Below are 21,866 nucleotides of genomic sequence, written 5' to 3' on the forward strand. Positions count from 1 at the left end.
AGTTCCTGCAGTCACGATTCAGTCGTTTGTGCCCCGAGCTCCTGGCACCCCCGACGGACGGCCACGTCTCCACTTGCCAAGTCTGGAGTCGTCGTCACTTGGATTTCTTCCCACGCTCCACTCCCAGGCGCCCTGCCCTTCTTGCGCCGTTTGGTTCCACAGCTCACCAGCAATCATCATCGTTTCAATTTCTGGGACCAAACGTGACGTAAAGGCCCTTCGTCCAGCAGTGCATTTACAAACTCGATGGACTTGCACAAAATCATGCCCCAGCCCCTTTTGTGGGGGGGGCGGTGGTGGAGCGATCAGCACGCGATCCGAGTTCGACTCTCGCTCACGAACAACACCAGTGACGATTATCTGACCGGTTCTGGGCCTTCCTTAGGTCGGCTCGGACTCAAATAAGTACCTGGTGCGGTGTAACAAATAAATTGCCACTGGGGAGACAAAGGCGGTCGGGCATGGTGCTAGCCACCTACCCACTCCCTCGTGTACCGGGCCGGCCTTCATGTGCTACTCGCTAACAGCACTTGCCACAACAGTCTGTTAAGGCTACACGGGGGATCTTTGTCTTTGTTGCCGATCTCTTCTCTCCGATGCCCGGCGGTATCGTGGGCCAGCAAGTCCAGGCGGTGTTCTTTGATGACCGATGTGTTTTACAGCAGCGGCAGACTTTCTCGTTTGTCATCACGTCATCGCATGATGCACGTGTACAAATCGTAAACAATGACAAGGGAACAGCAGCCGACACGTTTGCGAAGATGCGTGGCGAGATGAATGCTCCGAAAGTGAACCACGTGTGGATAGAGAACAATCACATTAAACACATTCCTCCTGCGGAGGGAGCTGGTAGGAACGTTGGGTTGCTCGGTCAATGGCCAGGGTCAACGGCGGCGTGGTGTATTCCGCAAATATGCCCGACTGTGAGGGCGGGCACAAGCCGGCGTGAGTAGGTTAAACTATGAGTTTTATAAGGGGACCACGGGGTGACCAGCCCCTCCCCACCCAGCCCCACCCCCCACCCTCCCCACCCAGCCCCACCCTCCCCACCCAGCCCCACCCTCCCCACCCAGCCCCACCCTCCCCACCCAGCCCCACCCTCCCCACCCAGCCCCACCCTCCCCACCCAGCCCCACCCTCCCCACCCAGCCCCACCCTCCCTCCCCACCCAGCCCCACGACTTGACAAGCAAGACGCAACAATGGGATGAGCTCATGCGCAGGCGCGAGATGATGCACTGTGGCAATGCGAGACCACAGCAGTGTGAAGCGGCCTTCATCACACAGCGGACAACGGTCGACGATTAATGTAACCGCAATTAAATTGCACGAGATGTAATTTTGCATACATACATGAATCTGACACCAAGGTCTGGAAACTGACAGGCTTTCGAGCAGTCCGGAGCTTGGCTCCACACCTCCGACTTTACTGCAAAATCTGCAACGGTTTCTTGCAAAACGTTAAGCTCTAGTACTGGTAGGAACCACCTGGTTCCACCAGCCCACAGGGGAATTATTGTGTCCGTCCGTCGTGCATACAAAAATGGGATGGGTAGGGATGGGTGGAGAGGGGAGGGTGGGGAGGGGCTGGGTGGGGTGGGGCTGGTGGGGTGTGGCTGGTCACCCCGTGGTGCCCTTATAAAACTCAACGTTTAACCTACTCACGCCGGCTTGTGCCCGCCTTCACAGCCGGCCATATTTGCGGAATACACCACGCCGCTGTTGACCCTGGCCATTGACCGAGCAACCCAACGTTCCTACCAGCTCCCTCCGCAGGAATGTTTTAAAGACGAGCCACTGTGAAAAAATGAGAAATATCAATTAAAACAATGGCCTCATTAATGTGTATTCTTTGTGTCTTTCGGTTAAAATATTCACACCGCAAACCTCACATCGCAAATGTTTTCAATCATTTATTATCAACAAAGCCTTCAAAATACAGATCACCGTAGAACCGTATGTCCATGACTTACAGGATTAAATACAAAACCTCTGCCTTTATTGTGAATTAAGCAAATTAATCGTTTTATCATCTACTTTATTAAATACACAGTTTGGTAGTTAGACGTCAATGTTAACGTTGCATTTGAAAAGCTCCCCCACGCAGCAGCATGCACATAAGACTTAACTACCGATTACATTGTGTTACCACAAACTTCACCGGTGAGCCGAAGCAATGAACCTTTGGCAGTCGTTAACCGTAACAAATAACATCATATTTAGACCTGCTATTATCTGGAAACGATTTTTTTTTAACGGGACAGTTAAATCGGGCCGCATTTACGCTGCTGTGGCTGTTTCAGTAACAAAAACGCTCCGACAAGTCCATTCCAGCGTTGATCACACTTCTCGTGTTTATCTTCACCGACAATGCAGGAAGCCCCGGTGTGTGACATCCCCGAAACTTCCTGTAAAGACGCATCTCAAGATCTCAACCTTGGTCTTTCCCATTTCAAGCTACAAGCCCAATGTCCCATTTTTAAACCAAGTTCTGCTCTTCTGAATTTCACAATTGTCCGTAGTCGTCAGTGTCACAGCACGTGACCATATCACCAAGAACGCGTCCCATCTCCACGGGGACCTCTCAAGTGAAGGGTCGCAGAAGCAGCCTGCATGGCGCTTGGAAGGGCAACCCACCGCACAATGAACTCCAGGAGTGTGCTTGCTGCGTGGCAACGTTGTGAGGGCGGCAGAGGGCAATGCAGCACAATCTATAGTTCTGGACCAGTGGTCCACCACCTCTCCAGCGATGCATCATGGCCCAATTCAACGTACTCTTCGTAGTCTTCTTGGTTCTTTCGGTAAAGTCACGTAGAAGGGAAATAATAAAATAATATACATTAACCAATTTAATTATTCTCGCGACGTTTCGGCCACAACGCAAGCAGCCGTCCTCAGGTGAAGAACAGGTCTGTCGGAAAGACAGCGTATGAATTCAGACGCTGTCTTTCCAACAGCCCTGTTCTTCACCTGAGGACGGCTGCTTGCGTTGTGGCCGAAACATCGTGAGAATTAGTTTATGTTTTATTTTTTATTATTTTATTATTTCCCTTCTACGTGACTTTACCGAAAGAACCAAGAAGATGAATCCCTGCAGTCACGAAAGCTTTAAATCGAAATTTACTCTTCGTAGGTCAACATATTTCTTAACCCGCGAATGTCTTCAAATCCATGTGGCTCCTCTGTTTGTGTAATTTCAAGCATCTTAATTCGCACCTTTTCTTTCGTTCTCTGCCCGATGACAAATGCTCAGTTCAACCCTCCTGCACCCCCTGTCCAATCTTCAACTCTATTTTCTTCTGTTTCACCGTCCAGTCCCAATCCTCGGCCACCGTTTCTTAAAGGCTTCAACAAGCACGTTAATCGGGGGTCGCACAAAAACTCAGCACCATCATCATTTGCAGTGCCCAAGAAAATGTTCTCACACACCCCCGGCAGAGTGGGTGTTTTTGGAGGCGAGCACAGCCAGAAGGCAATGGACTTACAGATGGAGGCAGCATACGGCAATGCTAAGAACAGGTGCAGTGTATTTGGTTCATCACTGTAAAGACACCACACCAACTGTGAACCATTCATACTGTAGAATTGGGATATGCAATGTGGTCAGTTAATCAAATAAAAACTATTATTTTACAATAATACAGCACACCACTGAAATACAGGCATAATTCAGAGGTATGCCATGGCATACCCTGTTATTCTTATACAGATAAAATTGGCCTGGAGGTGGTGGTGGTGGAGCAGTGGTGCAGTTAGGGACTTTGTTACAGTACAGTACTAAACGCAGCTAACGGCAGATCACAGCACGACTTTGACCACTTAAGTCTCGAGCTTTCGGGGAGGGTGCGACTTTCATTTATATTGTTTCCTCTCAAATTTTAGCGGTCCCCCGCAAGCCCCTCCCCGCTCACACGGGGGCAGCGATATAAATCCACGTAGGGTTGTGTTGAGGACACTCCCGATTTGTGGAGTGTCCCAACGTGCTTAAGTTACGACAGATTAAGCTTTCATTACACCAGTGCAACTGGACACACCAAATCCAGTCAACGTGATGGTCATAACAAAATATACAAAAGTATTTCATTTGCGTCGGGAAAGCTTGTTTTAACTTTCCTTATTCCCCAGCAAGACTTTTAAGTGGAGCGAATACATTTGTGGATCGGTGTGAAAGTTCAAAAACGGACTTTGACATAGGCATAATGATTTCGCGATCTGGCAAGACCCTGGGCGCCATGGTTCTCAGACCCCCCCAACCACACCCCACGATTCGTAAAAAAAATTAACTGAATTAAATCCCTCGTACAACTAAAAGATATACAATTACAAATATTTTCACATAGGGTACACATTCTTTCTATTATAACGATACAGAAAATAAAAAGATATTTGTTTTTACCATTCCAGCCCACGGTAACAACGTACAGTAGTAGGTAAGTGGTTTGAATAGTCGCCAAAAGAGCGGAATCCATCGGCCAATCCGTCATCGGATAAATGATTCCCAGTTCAAAAGCCCATAAGTGATTAAGTATCACTTTACCGAGTAGTTAAACAAACCCATTACCTACTTATATACCGATGAGACACACACCCACCCAAGAGGAAACTGGAGTACCTGGAGAAAACCCTCACAAAAGGGAAAACCCCCCTCTCAAACAGACAAGACTCATCAGCAATCTGCTTCGCGCACTGCCAGCGACTGGCCACCCCCTCAACCTCTCCGGTTGGGAATCTCACAACCGCCACCAACCTCGGGAGGGGGGGGGGGGCCTACAGGCGTGGAGCTTCATAGGCACGGAACGAATCCACGTCACGATAAAAAACGAATTGTCCCCTGGGCCAATTCCGTGGCGATTCGATCTGCCGGAGATTCTCGCCGTTTGTATAATCTCATTTTGTCTCGTGTTTTTAAATATCCTAGCAGTTGACATCGGGCTTATCCTAGCAGTAACGCGCAAGGCTTTGTACTTACATTGAGCCCAATTTCCACAGGCGGTCGCCAACACACTCCCAACTCCGATTAGCGTGGTTGGCTACGTAGGGTGCGAAAAAAGTTCAACATTTACATATATAGGAACATATATATTCCAACCATCCTGTGCCGTGCACAGGATGGTGGGAAATTAATCATTTAATAATTATATTGTCGGGTGGGAGAGGGGAGCTTTTCCCATCCCCACCCCTCCGCCCTCTGGTACAGCCCTAAAATCAATCTGCTCCTGGATAAGGGCCCTTTTTCCCCAAGGCGTCGCATAAAACGAGCGTGCAAACAGTAAAGCAACGCACGTGGTTGCTAGCGGTTAACAAATGTTTAAATCCAGGAATCATTACACTCCTGACCACAAAAGACACACGGTTAAAACATCTCCCGTCTCCCAGCAGCACCAGCTCAAGCGGAACAACTCACATTCCCCCCCTCTTACTCGCCCGCCCGCCCGCAACAAACACGCGCTGAGGACCGCTCCATTTGCTCGCGCTGCAAACTCCAAGAAGCGCCCCCCCGCCGCCGGCTCAAAGCGCGTCATCGTTGGCCGGCGCCGGCACCCCGGCGAGGTCCAAGGCGGCGATGTGCACCTTGCGGTGCCGCGACAGGTGCGACGAGGTGATGAAGGCGCGGCCGCACTCGCCGCACTTGTACGGCCGCTCGCCCGTGTGCGTGCGCCGGTGCTGCGCCAGGTGTGCCGACTGCGTGAACGCCTTGCCGCAGAAGCCGCACTTGTACGGTCGCTCGCCCGTGTGGATGCGCCGGTGCATGTTGAGCTGCGCGCTCTGCGTGAACGTCTTGCCGCAGTCCTGGCAGTGGTACGGCTTGTCGGCCGACGGCTTCCACCATACGCCAACCACCTCGTCGCCGTCGCCGCCGCCCGCCGCCTGGCTCGGGCTGTGCTGCTGCTGCTGCTGCTGATGCTGCTGTTGCTGCTGCTGCGATGAGCCACCGCCCTTCACGGCCATGATGAGTTCCTCCAGCGTTTTGCTCTTGTCCGTTTTGCCGCCGCGGTGAGCGGGTCGCGACTGCTGGCGGCGGCGGCGCGACGAGGCGGCGTTGTCGGCGAAGGAGGTGGCGCGGCGGGGGCCATGGCCGTCTGCGTTCTGCTGCGGCATGGCGAGCCCGGGCTGGGAGCCCCCGCCCCAGTGGTAACCGTCGTCCGACACGCCTTGCTCGTCGTCTTCGCCTGTGCAGAGCGAGGGGAAATCCACAGAATTGTCTCGGGAAGACTCAACGTAACCGTTGGCCAGACGCAGCCTGCGACTTAATTTCACGTGGTCCACAGCCACAAGAGACTTACCACTTGGAAAGACCTAAACGATATTCATCCGTCAATACAAGCATCTCGGTACAAGGTTCCCTGTCCCTGGGCTGGAATCAATCATTGCATTTAGCGTTAACTTGTAACCGAGACAAGACTTTACACCCACTTTCTCTTTTCGCGTCATATAGAGGTAAAATTGCTTGGTTCACCGATGTGGCAGTCACAGCTAAGATTCTGCAATGGGCGAGACCGTACAAATGAGCCGTGACAATACAAATGACAATTAACGTGCGCGTTGTCGTATTTGGCTACTATAAATTTCGACGTGATAAGCCACTTCACTGGACTATCATTTGTGGCCAGGTCGCTTCTGAAAAAGAGCTATACAGCTCAGTGGGCCTTGCCTGGTAAAATAAAAAATTGTAGAAAAAAAACGAGATAAATAAAGCAGCGATTTTTATTTTTCGATTTAAAGCTTTCGTGACTGCAGGGATTCATCTTCTTGGTTCTTTCGGTAAAGTCACGTAGAATGGAAATAATAAAATAATAACAAAACATAATAAAATAATATAATAACGTGACTTTACCGAAAGAACCAAGAAGAAGCGATTTTTTTATCCTTTATATTAAGTTCACTTGCTTGCGCGCTTACGACCGTGCAAATCTTTCGGTCGTTTTTTAACCCACTTCCCGTGATCCAATCGAGCTGACATTTTGCACAGACTCGTTGTGCGTGACAATGTATTTTCGTGAAATTTTTTTTCCAAAATTTTACACTTTTTAGAAAAAAATAAATTATATTTAATTACCAATTGCTTAATGGTGGCAGGCAATCATCTGACCCATAGGTGGCAGCCATCTCAAGCCAGAGGACGAGAGGACTCTAGCCGCCACACATATAAAGGATTTATAGTGAAAAACTTAGTTTTTACGGGTTAATTTTTTCTTCATTCAAGTCATCCAACGGCGGTTGGAGGGGAAGCGAACCCCATTGCTGGCATCTCAAACCCTCCACCGCACAGCCTCCACCCCAAGCCCAGCTCGTCACCTGGGAAGGCTTCGCTCTTGACCCTCCTCGGCAGGAAGCGGTAGCCACTGCCGCCGGCCATGTCGGCGGCATCAGGGTCGTCGTCGGTGGCGGTGGCGACGGCAGCGGCGTCGTCCACCATGGGACTCCCGGCCTCTGCCTCTGCCTCTTCTGCGGGGACAAGGTGCGGGGAAGGGGTGCGATGACGAGTTAAGGATAAAAGAGATGCAAGGTTAAACAGACGGGAAAACTCACTCGGCTAAATAGCATCGATGTACCGAGAGGCTTTACCATTTCTGGCAATAAAACGGAAGGTGCCAAGATGTTTAAACACCTTTTGCAAGACATCAAGTCGGCATTAACACCTGTTTTATTGTCAAAAAGGGTAAAACCGATTAGATTTTTTTTCTCTCTCATCATTTTGATACTGCCAAAAAAGTCCCATAGACATGATCGATGTGACGTGATCACCAAACCCGGGGGGGGGGGGGGGGTATCAGACTTCTCGACCCTACGAGCCACGCGGCAAAATCCTCCTCTGGCCGAGAGCCACGTGACACCACATTATACCCTACACGGCATCACTAAGATTAGATGATAATAAAAATTACGTCGACTTCTAACCTACACAGTATTCGCAACAGAGGCGCGAGGAACCACACGCAAGCAGGAAGGCAGCACCGCTAAGAGACTCGGCACCAACAACTGGCCAAGCTCTGCAGTCCTCCATATGTTAAGATGTTACCGGGCGATTAATGGGCGTTTAAAAATGGGAGGAAACAGGAGCACCCGGAGGAAACAACCACGCGTGCGAGGGGGAACTACTATCCCAGATTATCGCTGTCACCGTCTTCCCCCGGCAAGCCAGGGTATGACTCCTCCTAGACGCCCACGGGTGAGGTGGGGTGGTAACAATGTGAAGAGGTAACAGGGTTAAACGACGCGAGCGGGCCAACGAGCCAGTGTTACCTTTCCACGCGGCCTCAGTCTTGATGCGTCGCCACGACATCCCCGTCGCTTGCTGTCCGGCGGGGTCACGGGCGGCGCGAGCGGCAACGGCACGAGACTCCACCCCCAGTGCTGAGAGTGCGGAGGAAGGGGGAGGGTGAGAAGGCGGGGGGAGGGCACGGTTAAGGACTGTGGCACCAAGCCACGAGACATTATTAATAACACACCATCGCAATGTGGTTCGCCTGCTTGCTGTGTGCTCGTTTGACGATTCAACGACTCGGTGGTAGAATGTGTAGCTAATCGGTGGCGTTCAGGCTCGGTGGTGCAACTTTGGTGGTACAGTTCAGCGCTACAATTCTGATGGCAGAGATGTTGAGTGGTGCGATCCAGTAGCGCAGCAACCTGGTAAAGAAATTGCCTCAATGATTACCATCATGAGTACGGCGGTACGGTTTGTCAGCGCGGTTGGCGGTACGACGCGGCTCAACGACAAAGTTTAGCGGCGCGGCAGTGCGGACCCAGGAGACCCTCACCAGCGGTGGCAGCATCTGTGTTGGGGCTCCCGTCCGTCCACGCGTTCTCCTCGTCCCACTCGGCCCCCGCCATCGCCGTGCCCTCATCTTCATCGTCAGGCAGGTACACCTCGTCACCGTCCACCGGGCCTACGGCGAAGACGTAGCATTCACGTTGTCATTTGTGTTTTCCCATCCCTCCATCCTTGTGCTACTGGTGACATACAAGTACAGTAAAATGTCTCCAAGGGTAAGCCTGAATTCAGGATAGGCCAGAGTGGAGAAGGTGAAAGGGAGGTGGGAGACATGAATGACATTCGGGGTGGAAATAACGAAGAGTACTAAGAATGGCGGAGGCGTCGCATTGAGGACGAAGTTAGGGAGGTGATGGATGTGTAAGAGGAAGTGGCGAAAGTAGGACAGGGGTGGTACCGCTTATAATTCATAATCAACCTTTTTGGGTTTAGATCGCGTTATTTATAAATGTGGCGTAACCCTCCACCACCCGACACGGCCAATCGGTAAAAAAGTGTCACGTTGACAAAAGACAAAATAGTTCACTACTTTAGCCCACCGGTGTGTTGAAGCGTGAAACCACAACATTTACAATTTGAGTACGACGTTTCGCTGGTAATTGCATCCAGCATCATCGGGCAATTCGCCAGAATGGTAAAGCTCTGCTCTGTCTCCCGTTCTTATATAGAGCAGCAGCAGGGTGGCGTCATCATTAACTCATCAGGTGCAACGATTTGACGGGGGGGGGGGGGGGGGGGGGGTATTGAAATTATATACTAGATTAGTAATCAGGCAGTTGTTACAATGCCAGTTGTAGATTAGTAATCAGTTGGAATGTGTTTTATTGTGATTATGCTACGTTAGTAATCAGTTAGTGTTTGTTTCCCCGATAAGGAATTGTAATGTCTCTTATTTAATAATACGCTTCCAGGCCGCACTAAGCCTGTAGCTGTCTGAGCGATTAAAGTTATTTCTGTTTCTCTCAATTTCAATGGATTCTCTAATTAGTCTTTGCCAGTAGTAACTAGTTTTACACAACACTTCCACGTTGTCAAAATCAATAATTGTCCCTGTTCCTTATGATGGTGGAAGTGGACGACAAAGTGGAGTTGGTGAAAAATGGTGGTAAGAGCAGCGGCAGAAGAGAGTTAGTGAAGCAAATCATTGGGTAATGCCATTAACAGATTACATGTCAGTCAAGGAAGAAACAAGTAATCAATCATGTTCGACTTCAAAATCGTAATTTTTCATTTTGTGAAACGATAAATCCATTTGTTTTCTCCTGAACTGGTGTAACGAGCAATGTATGTATGTAGAACTTATTTTGCACCGTACGTAGCCAGCCACCATTCTCCCTCTCGCGGTCTAACGAATCGTCACAATTTGTGCTCGCAGTTCAATTCAAACATCCACCAACATTCTGATAGGTGTAGCACCTCAGGTGGCTGCAAGGGTGATCACATCAACTCCACTATGTGCAACAAATGTGAGGCCAGGTAAACATATGTTTGTGGAATGGCCAGCGAAAGGAGAGTTGAGACAAGGTGGAGGAGGAGAGGTAATGAGGAAGTGAGGTCACAGCAATTTAATTAAAATTTTATTAAATTTTAGTATTTTTATTTTCTATCTGCGTGACTTTACCGAAAGAACCAAGAATATGAATTCCTGCAGTTACGAAAGTTAAGTAAAAAAAAATGTCACAGCAAGTCTGTGTGCTCTCACACAAAAGACAAAGACTCCCATAAAGTCTTAACACAGACTGTTGGGGCAAGTGCTTTTAACGAGCACCTATGCAGGCCTACACAGCACACGAGGGGGTGGGTGGCCAGTACCACACCTAGCCGCCTTTTTCTCCCCAGTGGCGATGTTTGCACATCGCACCAGGTACTCATTTGAGGCAGAGTCGACCTAGGGGAGGACCAGGACCGGTTCGGATAATCGTCACTGGCATTGGCTGTGAGCGGGAATCGAATTCAAGTCGCTTGCTTTTTGTAGCTTGGCGCAACCCGCTTACCGCTACACTGCCGCTTTCTCACACACAACAACCGCCATTCGCCACTAAGTGGCGGTGACGTCACCACGACGCTTGTGCCAGGCCATGTGCACCTTGAGGCCACACACACAGACAGACAGACAGACGCACCATCATCATCGTCGTCATCGTCGTCGTCGTTCAGGAGACCTCCATGGTTCGCCGGATCCAGGAAGGTGAACCTCTTGGCCGATTCAAGCAGCTCCTGGCTCAGGCTGTTGAGCGTCGCCACGATGGCCTCGAGCACCACGGCGATCGCCGACTGCGGCGAGAACTGCCCCTGGCCGCCGACACGACCGCGGCGCGGCCGCTTGCCGGCACCACGCGCCGTCATCACCACGCCGGACACGATGCGGCGCAGCACGGCGTAGTGCGCGAACGGCAGCTTCTCGCGAGCAAAGCGGAACAGCTCGGCCGTCACCTGCGCATCCTCGGCGCACGCCAGAAGCTCCTCGTAGTCGGTGATGCCCAGGTCGCGCTCCATTGCCTCGGCGAACTTGAGCTTCATGCCCTGCGAGGCGAGCCACGCCGGGAAGTCCTCGTGCGGATTCGACATTGCCACTTTGGAAGCCATGGGGCGCGGTGGGTTTAAGTCGAGTCACCTGCGGGAGGGGGGGCGGGGGGGTGGAAACGTGACGTGCTGCGAACCGTTGCGACGCGTGCTCTTCGGCGATCAGACGACACCGGTGACGGAACACAACGCTGCCAACTGTGAAGTGTGGATCAGAAATGTGGACATCGGACAGAGGTGGTGGAATGCAAGCCAGCGGCGACGAGGTAATTCCACCAGCTGCCAAAGGGAGGAGGGAGTGTGGGGTGCGATATTTGCCGATGTCCGTGCTAATTGCGGCACACGCTCATCAGTAATCACGCACCGTAAGACTGCACACAGCCAACTCTGTTCAGACAACCTCAATGATTGACACTGCCTTGGAAGCACTTCAGTAGTGACTCGACAAAAGGGCTGTACGTTATTATTATCATCGTCAACTGTTAGCTATGAATTATAAAGTGGACAGTGACAAAATGGAAAAGCTGAAATAATGCAGCGATTTCCATCACCTGCCAAAGGGAAGAGCTGTCGCATGCTGTGAATGTTGAGGATGGAGCTAACAGCGGCACGTGCTAATCAGTAATCACGTACCGTAACCGTGCGTACTGCCAGCCACACAGTACGGAACAGATACATCGACATAAACATAATGTAGAAGCTGCAATAAGCACACGCATGCTTGGCATTTACACTGCGAGACAAAACGAGGAATGCACGAATCAACCAGGGAACGTCAGAGTGGCTGTTGAGAAGCATTTGCGTTTATTATAAGTGGGCTTGGGCTGGACGTGTTGCAAGAATGGATAATGGCTAATGGACGAGCCCAGTGATGGAATGGCAGCCAGAGAAGAGAAGGCACCCAAAGAGCACGTCCTGCAAATATGATGATGATGCAGCGAGATCAAAGATCAGCAGCTAGATGGACGTTTCGTCGTGTGGCCATGAAGAACGGTAACGGGCTGGAAAGGCCTTAATTCAGCTGTGGATAAATCATGGCTGATGATTTTACATTACGGGGTGAACCTGGTGGGAGTGCTGCCAAAGTGGTTCGTTCACTTCATCTGACGGCTCGGTTCTCGCCAACATTGAAATTAGTCCCCCACCCACCCTCTTCACTCGCCTGCACTGGACCAGTATGGGAAGCCCTTCATCCAGCAGTGGAGTGACAAACGGCCGTAAATAATAAAACAACGCGGAGGCAGTTGCAGTGTTATTCTTTGCTCTTAACGTCTTCAAATGACTGACTGCCTCGTGTATGACCGAGAGTGGCTCAAGTAGGAGCCTCTCGAAAAACGATCAATGCGTGAGACTGGCCCAGCCTCGGCGTGACTGGTCAGTTGCGGCATGAGAGTCGGGGTTCAACAAAGGCTGCGTGGAGGGAGGGAAAGGGATGGAAGCGAGGAGTGGGTTACCTCCTTTTCACGTATTTTTACATCCTGGAGCGGGAACGTTTTTTTGCGACGTTACAATACATCACGTGGATTTGTACGGCGTTTGAAATGTGACTGCGTCTCAAGACGCTGTTACAGAAACGGTGGAGCGTGTGTGTTTTGTCGACCGGAAGCATCCTCAGTAATGGGGGGAGAGGTCTCGGGCGTGGATGTGTTTGAACAGGGGCAGTCGACAGTACGGATTTTTGGTAGGAAATAAGTCCAATAGTTTTTGGGGGCAACAGGAGAACGAACGACCCTCTCCCACTGTGTGAAGGTTGACTAGAAACTTCGACGGGCTTGGTTGTTTGAGCGGAAGGGGGTGCGTGGAGGGGAGAGTTAGAATGAGTTGAGATGAGGGGGGGGTGGGTAGTAGATAAGTGCGGGGAGGGAAGCTGAATGAGATGAGAGGATAGAGAGCGGGTACGAGTGTGTGGAGAGGAGACGAGTGAGACGAGTGCTTGGGGCGGAGTAGTGTTGTAAGGGAGAGGAAAGGAGAGCGCGTGGAGGGGGCGTAGAGTGTCGAGTGAGATGAAATGGGAGTGGTGGGAGAGTGCGTGTGCGCGGGGGCTGTGGAGGAGAGAGGCATGTCACAGGGGGTGACTTTAATGGAGGGATCTTGAAGACGGTGAAAGGTCTCGGCGTGTCCGCTGTTGACGTCAGACCCGTCTGGCCATAGCGAGCACAGCAGCAGCAGCACGCGAGACTTGCGGAACGACGGCGACAAAACGAAACCCCCGGGGGGGGGGCTTACTGCCAACAGAGCGAGCCACGCTGTGCATCCTATTAATCGGCGTGGCTACTCCACTGCTAGACGAATGCATCCCCAAAGACGAATGCATCCCCAAAGACGGAGGCACCCCCATCTATACAGAGTGCGCGATTCGATAATCAGATTGTCCATTTACGAACTGGAGAAATCTGAAGAGCATTGAAGCTCCTTGGGGGGGGGGGGGGGGGGGGGTCCCCCTCTCTCTCAGCAAGGCTCCAATTCTCCTCGACCAACGGCGCAGACGTCCGCGTGCATCGCCAGGCGCCTGAGGGCTAAATCCACAAGGGCCGAGACGACCTCCTTCCCTCCCCACGTCTCTCGCCGTGGCCCACGACTCACGATCAGCGGCCAGCGGCCAAATCGAACCCGGCCCCGTGGCCTCCATCGCCACTTGACCCCTCAACCCCCCCGCGCGCTCTCGCACCCCAACGCCGCGGCAAAGCGAATGGGCGAGCGCTCGACGCACGGGGCCAAACGACCCGCGAAGACCGACGCGAATTGTAACGCTGCACGGGGGAGCTGCGGCAAAGGCGTACGTTCTAAAAACGTGAACAGCGAAAAGCGCCGAGGCCCTCGGCCCCCCCGCCGCGACGCATCCTGACTCGAGCCTAGGCGAGCAGGCCGCATCGCCGCCCTCTGCCGCCCGCCGCGCGAGGCCTCCGCCTCTGCCGCCGTCGTCGCCGCCGCGTCCCCCAGCCACCGCCGTCGCTGCCCTGCTTACGGAGGTGACGTTGTGCAGTGGAAGAGCTCACCAGGGAAGGCGGTGGGGGGCGAGGAGAGACCCTGAGCGGGGCTCGGTGTCGAACTCGGCTCGAGGAGACGCGGGCGGCGGAGGAGGCGCGCGCGCCTTTGTCCTGAGGGGCGGGGCTGGGATGTCACTTACGGGAGCCGAAAAGGGCCATGGCAACGGGGTGGTAGGGGGGGGTGAAAGGGGAAAACGCGATTTTTAATTCGATTTTCCCCTTTTTTAAATCCTTTATATTAAGTTCGCGTGCTTGCTTGCTTAGGACCGTGCAAATCTTTCGGTCGTTTTTTAACCCACTTCCCGTGATCCAATCGAGCTGACATTTTCTACACAGACTCGTTGTGCGAGACAATTAATGTTCGTGAAATTTTTTTCCCAAAATTTTACACTGTTTAGGGAAAATATATATATATTTAATTACCAATTGCTTAATACTGGCAGACAATCATCTGACCCATAGGTGGCAGCCATCTCAAGCCAGAGGACGAGAGGACTCTAGCCGCCACGCATATAAAGGATTTATAGTGAAAAACTTTGTTTTTACGGGTTATACTTATTTTAATCCTAGAAAGCGACCCGGGAGGGTGTTTTGAGTCGACAAATATTGAACGAACGTTGAGTTGCATCGGGCTCATCGGGCAATTGGCTTTCCTCGAACGAATTTGTTTAAGAGAAACAAGCGAGCCTTACTCAAATGTGCCGTATGTTGTTGTTAGCTGCTGCTCTTGATTGGTGCCATTCGAAATGTCTTTAAAATGTCGTGTTTAAATTTGGCCTGATGTAAATCATACTCTTAGGTTTTTTGCGGTAAAGTCACGTAGGTAAAAAATAAAATCAAAATTAATAAAAGTAATAATAGAAATAAAATAAAATAATTATATTATAACTTTTATTAATGTTTATTTAATTGTTTACCTACGTGACTTTACCGAAACAACCTAAGTGTATGAATCCTTGCAGTCACGAAAGCTTCAAATCTAGAACTGATGATGTAAATACAGGCCACGCTTGCAAACGAGACAATGTGTTGTTGTGTGTTCTCAACGGCGCATTACATTTAATCTCCTGTTTTTTTTATAAGCAAAGACATCACAGTGCTTGTCCCACGTGGGTTCTCATCAGCAGGTCAGGGCTCGTGAACCAACGTTGCTGGTCGACAGCCTCAATGTCTTTGTTCAGATTCCTGCTGCATTGGAATGTTACGTGGGCCTCGGCAAGGCAAGGTAATTTACCCTTTTTACCGGCTAAAAGGGTAAAGGTGTCGACATGCCGAGGGGTAAGGTCAAGGGCAGAGTAAAGGTAGCGCGAAGTACTACCCGGTATATACCTTGTTTACCGCTCGCTAAAAGCTCCGTGGCATCCATTTAAAACTGGAATCATCGAGAGTATTCTATATGAATAAAGCGCTCTACCTAGCATTTACCGGTATAAACCTTATTCATGTTTTAGTAGTTGCCTAGTAATTACCCTGTAATCGGGTTATTTGTATGGGGTAAGGGTAAAAGGTAAGATAAAAGGTAGGGTAAAGGTAGGCTCGTTGCTTTTAACCTTACCTTGCCGAGGCCTAATGTTATGGTCGATTCCATGAATGGGTGTTTTTTGGCAGAAACGTGGGTCAATGACTCATATAGAACCATACCGGGTTACGACAACTTGTACATTCGTCTTTAGTTGTATTTAACTCCGGTCGTTCTCGCAGCGGCTTCTGGCTATCGCCATCGAACACCGCGGCCGTCTGGAACGCTCTTCCTTGCGATGTCAAGAATCCGCTGGAGCTGTGCACTTTTAAATCATCGTCTCGATTAACAATCTCATTTTTATCTTTCGCTTGTTGCCCTTCCCCCGCACCTCTGACTGGCACGGTTGGGCTACGTACGGTGCGAACGAAGTTCAGCGCACGCACGGCAAGTGGAACGTGCGCGTGGACCACGGAACAATTGCAATTCAGGGACGTCGTATTTTGGGTGCGAAGAGAGACAGGGCAAAGTGCTTGGGCAGAACTTGTTCGCTGGAAGGGATGGTCGAGACTAAAAACGGAGTAGGAATGCCCAGGTGTACACACTCCGAGGAGATGGAGCAACGAGAGTCGCGCGTATCCAGCTCATACGGATTGTTACGTCATGAGACTGAGGGATAGTGACGGCTTGGGGAAGCCTTCATCCAGCAGTGGATAGATCACGGCTGATAATGGAATCAGTCACTGCTCAAACGAGCGGTAGGGACTGTGGTCATCTGCCCTGGCAGCCCTGAATCACCACCAGCATCATCATCAGCAGCAGCTATCATCATTCTACTGCTGGATGAAGGCCTTCCCAAAAAGTCCCCATCAATCGTGAAAGCCAGTGGTGGAAATTCCACGTTCCCTTGGCAAGAGCCCAGTCACTTGGTAGGAGAGCCACCGATGATTTACCACAATTGATGCTACTCTTTTTGACACCTTTAAACCAATATGAAGTTACAATCAAACAGTAAAGCACAGCGAAAAAATACATAATTGTTCTCCTTTATTGAAACTATGCAAGTTACACAGACGAGGTACAGTACTCAAACACATCCTTCTATGAAGCTATACCCGAGCGATAACACTGCTGATAGAGAGAAAGAGGGATTAACCTAAGGTTGACTGCGAAATTGAGAGGCGGCGGGGGTGGGAGGGGTGGGCTACATAAAACAAACAAACCAGAAACAAATCTTCAATAATTCGCACCCGAGCGAGCAGTGCGGTGAATGTGTATCACGGTGATCGGCGAGATCATAAATGTGTCACATGGCTCGTCAGCAGCTTTGTCCCATTCGTCCAAACTCCAGGGTCGGGGTGCCACTTGAAGCAGAGCCAAACAGCATGCCCCTTGTCATGGCTTCACCTTAACGAGAACCACCGTCCTTTATTTAATTCACGATACGTTTCACCTCGATAACCCCTTCTGATTGGAACATCTCATACGCAAGGGTGTCCAGGGTTATCAATTGACACAATCTCTTGCACGGTCCCGACACAATTCCTGGACAAGACCCTTACCAAGCCCTTCCCTGCTGATCTTCAGGACGCCGTGATTTAATCGAGACTCGGGGAGACCAGTATCACAATCGGAGTCTTGATTGAGCGTTGGAGAAAATCGGGGATTTTTTGGGAGGATCCGAGTTTTGAGATTTGAACCTTATGGCGGTACCATAGTACCCCGGCTCTCGCATAATGTCTGTGATGCAGTCACTTTTAGTCTGTTGATGGTCGGCGATGCGGCAATCGACTCATCTCGACGAGCTGTACACGATGCACCACTAAGGTGCGTACGAGCGTTCAGGGTTTCGGCGCAATCGTTCTCGCTGCGTTTCGACATCGTGGAGTGGCACCACCGATTTCGGATTGATTGGTACCCCAGTCGCGGAGTGAAGTCCACCCCTGGAAAAAATAGTGTCCCAGAAAGAAAATATTTAATTGCCTCGGCCGTTTTGTATTATTTGATACCCCGGGATACCGCCGTAAGGATCATTGACTCTGCAAGACTGGGCGTCAGTTTGGAGTCTTGATGAATAGTAAGAGAAAGATGATCGCAGGATCAGGCTTGATGTCAATCTTCTTCTTTCGTATGCCATGGGGGGGGGGAGAGGGATAAGTACGGTACTTTTTTTTTATTGGTGTCACGTTGAGCTGTTTTTATTTTACTTAGGTAAGGCCCACTGAGATATCCATCTCTTTTTCAAATATGACTATCTTAAATGATAGCTTATCATCATGTGGACATTTATAGTAGCCAAATACTCTCAACGCGTGATGTTGATTCTAAATGTGAAGGTAAAAACGGAGGACCCGGAGAAAAATCCTCACAACTACGGGGAGAGAGAGAGACAAACTCCAAATATACAGCAGCCGTCGGTTTCGAGATCGAACCCATAACCTCCTGTATACCAGGCGAGGTAGTTAACATCTCCTAGCCACCGTAATGCTTCCGAGTTGAATTTTTATTTTACTTTTTATTAATTTTTATTAAAAAAAATATTTTTTTCCTACGTGACTTCACCGAAAAAACCTAAGAGTATGAATCCTTGCAGTCACGAAAGCTTCAAATCTAGAATTGAATTTTAAGGTAATTCAACCAATCCAAGGCGGCAGTGGACGCGGGATGGATTGCAGCGAAACTGCCAGGGTGTGTGTGGATGGCATTGATGAACAATTTAACGCGTAGGCTTTCGCGACCAATATTATTCATAATAAACGTTTTTGGGTTAGATCGCGTTATTTATGTGTCGTAACCCTCCACCACCCGACACGGCCAATCAGCAAAAAAAGTGTCACGTTGACAAAAGACAAATAATTCACTACTTTAGCCTACCAGCGAAACGTCGTAATCAAATGATTGTAAATGTTGTGGTTTCACTCTTCAACACACCGGTGGGCTAAAGTAGTGACCTATTTGTCTTTTGTCCACGTGACACCTTTTTTTTGCTGATTGGCCGTGTCGGGTGGTGGAGGGTTATGACACATTTATAAATAACGTGATCGAACCCAAAAACGTTGATTATGATTGATGAACAATGTCACAGGGCTTACGATAGTGAGCCAGTGTTTGCATCTCCAACGAAATGGCTTACAGCCCCTCTACGTGTATAGCCCTGGCAGAGAGACTAACTGCAGCTCACGAGGTTGAACAAGGGGCTTTTGGTAGGCGTGTGACAATTCGACTGTGAAAATAGACTCCTATATTCGTGTGATGACCTGCACAGAATTGCGTGCGTATGCGAGAATTCATTATTCAGAATAATGAAAATGTTATGCATTTTTTTTCATACTTGCTAACAGTGAAATCGAGAGCACAAATGTGATTTTTTTTTAAACACAATGTGGGGCAGGATGAACAAGACTGACAGAGCAAATAATTCGGACAGTACACACGAGACGGACATTACGCTTGAGACGCAGTACCAACAAGACTGCCAGTACAAACGAGATGGGCGGTATGAACAAGACTGCCAGGAACAAATCAGGCAGACGGCACACACCAATACCGGCAGTGCAAGTGAGAAAGAGTACGAGGCAGACGGTGGTACAAACGAGGCGTACAGGACAAAGATGGCAGTACCAACGACAGTACAAAGGAGACAGCATTCGATTCTTGAACAAAAGTGACAATCGACATTTTTCACATGGCTCACTCTCGTTTCTTTAAGTCCGACCCCGGCAATAACGAACCAGCACCCCCCCACTTCACGAGTCGATGGAACGGTAACAATCCAACGTCGCGATACAACAACAAATAGTTGTCCCTGCGATTTAAAATAAACTCCTGAAAGAAAGTATTTTTTAAACAACGGTTTTATTAACAACTTCGTTTAACTCACGGTCGAGAAGTACGTCAATGGCGCCTGAGACACGCGGCGCCTGTGTTTTTGTGCGAGCCGATTCCACAGTTTATAGACCGCGGCGTTTTTGACCTACACAAAAATATATAATTAATAAGCCTTCTTGGTTCTTTCGGCAAAGTCACTTAGAAGGGAAATAATAAAATAATAAAACATAATAAAATACAATTCTCACGTTTCGGCCACAACGCAAGCAGCCGTCCTCAGGTGAAGAAAAGGTCTGTCGGAAAGACAGCGTCTGAATGTCTTTCCGACAAACCTGTTCGTCATCTGAGGACGGCTGCTTGCGTTGTGGCCGAAACGTCGTGAGAATTGTATTTTATTGTTTTATTTTTATTATTTTATTATTTCCCTTCTAAGTGACTTTACCGAAAGAACCAAGAAGATGAATCCCTGCAGTCACGAAAGCTTTAAATCGAAATTTAATTAATAAGCCGTTCATACAAAAAATGTAATTGCTTCAAAGGAGGCAATTAATTGATGATTTGATGCCGATTTTGATACAGGCATGCATTGTCACCAGATCTGAGTACGTGTGCAAAATTTGGAATCGATTGGACAACAGGAAGTCGAATAACTTTTGATGACAAAGATTTGACCACGACAAACACAAGTGAAGTTAAATAAAACCGTTGAAAAAATTAATCTCGTTTTGTCCTGCCTCGCTCGTTCCATGAACCTGAAGGAGACTTACTGTTTGCATGCACGTTGAATAAATCATAAATAAGCAATCCTCGCGTGCACCGCACGTACTGAGAAGAGGCGCACAATCTGTAGTGCACCATGAACTCACCCTCCTGTCCCATCTCGCTATGAAACTAGAGATCTGGGAAGCTCAACGGGGACACGTGGCGCGCGTTGGCACTCACCTCCCTCAGCCCTGCCCCACTTTGACGAGCCCTTGCCCACACAGCGAGTGGCTGTTATCACTGCTCGCCCTGCCTACTCCTCTGCCAACCCCACCCACGACTCAGCTAGCACCGACTATTTCCCTGTACCATTCGTTGAGCGTGAGGCCAGAAAAACGTATGGCAAAACCTCCAACGGTAAAAAATTCTTCCAACACCGGGATAGACTTTCTGAAAGCAGGTCGTTTGATGACTTTAATCTCACTTGAATAGTGCACGACACGTAACTCACTCGCACACACAAACATGGCTCAACCCGCGACAAACACCCACAGCTCCAGCATCCAACCCCAGCTGTCATCACTGCTCGTAGCCGTGACCTGGGCTGCCGTGACTGCCGTGGCTGGATGGTCCCATTGCCATCATCGGCAGCGTCGCGTGCGGCGCCCTTGCATGGTGGCCGCCGCCGCCGCCGCCGCTCCCCGTGTGTCTCTTCTTGTGGTGCGCCAGGTTGGACGTGGCCGCGAAGCGTCGGCCGCACACGCGACAGCGGTAGGGCTTCTCACCGGTGTGCGTGCGCGCGTGCAGCTTCAGGTAGGAGCTGAGCGCGAACACCTTCCCGCACTGCTCGCAGCGGTACGGCTTCTCGCCCGTGTGCGTCCGCGCGTGCCGGGCGTATGCCCGCGCCCGCGTGAACACCTTCCCGCACACGGCGCAAGCGCAGGGGCTCTCGTCCGGGCGGGTGCGCCGTCCGACGCTACCCGCAACGCCGCCGCCGCCGCGATCCGTTGGATCCAAAGACAGCGTGGTGGCGGTGGCGGTGGCGGTGATGTAGGCCGATCGCTGGGCACAGCTGGGCTGACCATCGTACGGCGCGGCGGAATGGTGCGGGTGCGGAACGTTCCTGTGCCGCAGCCAGCTAGTGCCGCGTTGTTGCTGGGGGGCCGCTGAGGAGACGGTAGGGAGCTGAGCAGAGGCTGGGTGGCAGGGGGGGCCGCGCAGGTGAGGGGTGTTGGGGTCCCGGGGGCACTCTTCAAGCCGGACGGCTGACGGTAGAAGGGGACACGCATTAAGACTCAGGCAGATTTCACACGTAAGGCAAAGTGCAAGACGAGGAGCGAGGCTGTCTGCTCGGTGAAGTCATCGATCGGTTCACCGCTCTACAAGGCATCGGTATGACGTGTAGCTTCTTACATATTTTGTGTTAAGTGCTGTGGCCAGAAATACACCCGTCTGCTTTGCCTCCCTGCTTTTTAGGTAATTTGATGTTTACACACCTGCACCAGGTACTCATTTAATGCCGAGTCAACCTGGTGGAGAATCTAGGACTGGTTCTGATACCACTTAACACGAATTGCTGTTGACAGTGGCCGGGA

General features: G+C 50.4%; 2 protein-coding genes across 2 annotated transcripts; both read right to left on the reverse strand.

Annotated features, from left to right (window-relative positions):
* Positions 1 to 1,904: 1,904 nt before the first annotated feature.
* LOC133349629 (zinc finger protein 835-like) lies at positions 1,905 to 14,428 on the reverse strand. Its single transcript, XM_061563223.1, has 6 exons — positions 14,292 to 14,428; positions 10,896 to 11,386; positions 8,759 to 8,887; positions 8,244 to 8,354; positions 7,296 to 7,445; positions 1,905 to 6,169 (listed from the first exon to the last, which is right to left on the reverse strand). Exons 2-6 carry the CDS (start codon positions 11,356 to 11,358, stop codon positions 5,508 to 5,510), a joined length of 1,515 nt encoding a protein of 504 aa, XP_061419207.1. The 5' UTR covers positions 11,359 to 11,386; positions 14,292 to 14,428; the 3' UTR covers positions 1,905 to 5,507.
* A 5,526-nt stretch (positions 14,429 to 19,954) lies between these two features.
* LOC133350005 (zinc finger protein 316-like) lies at positions 19,955 to 21,621 on the reverse strand (the record flags this gene model as incomplete). Its single annotated transcript, XM_061563951.1, has 1 exon — positions 19,955 to 21,621. A coding segment is annotated over one exon (771 nt), but the record flags the coding sequence as incomplete, so codon positions are not given.
* Between the last annotated feature and the right edge of the window lie 245 nt (positions 21,622 to 21,866).

Source organism: Lethenteron reissneri, chromosome 4, assembly GCF_015708825.2.
Source record: "Lethenteron reissneri isolate LAM-NWPU_2019-01 chromosome 4, ASM1570882v1, whole genome shotgun sequence".
NCBI classification, from domain to species: Eukaryota; Metazoa; Chordata; class Hyperoartia; order Petromyzontiformes; family Petromyzontidae; genus Lethenteron; species Lethenteron reissneri.

What these genes read in the sequence shown, in the direction of transcription:
- LOC133349629 (XM_061563223.1), bottom strand. Translation starts at nt 11,358, where the DNA reads ATGGCTTCCAAAGTGGCAATGTCGAATCCGCACGAGGACTTCCCGGCG. An exon ending in CGATGACGACGATGATGATG is followed by an intron (nt 8,888 to 10,895) that starts GTGCGTCTGTCT and finishes TCTTCGCCGTAG; the next exon opens with GCCCGGTGGACGGTGACGAG. An exon ending in CACAGATGCTGCCACCGCTG is followed by an intron (nt 8,355 to 8,758) that starts GTGAGGGTCTCC and finishes CCGCACTCTCAG; the next exon opens with CACTGGGGGTGGAGTCTCGT.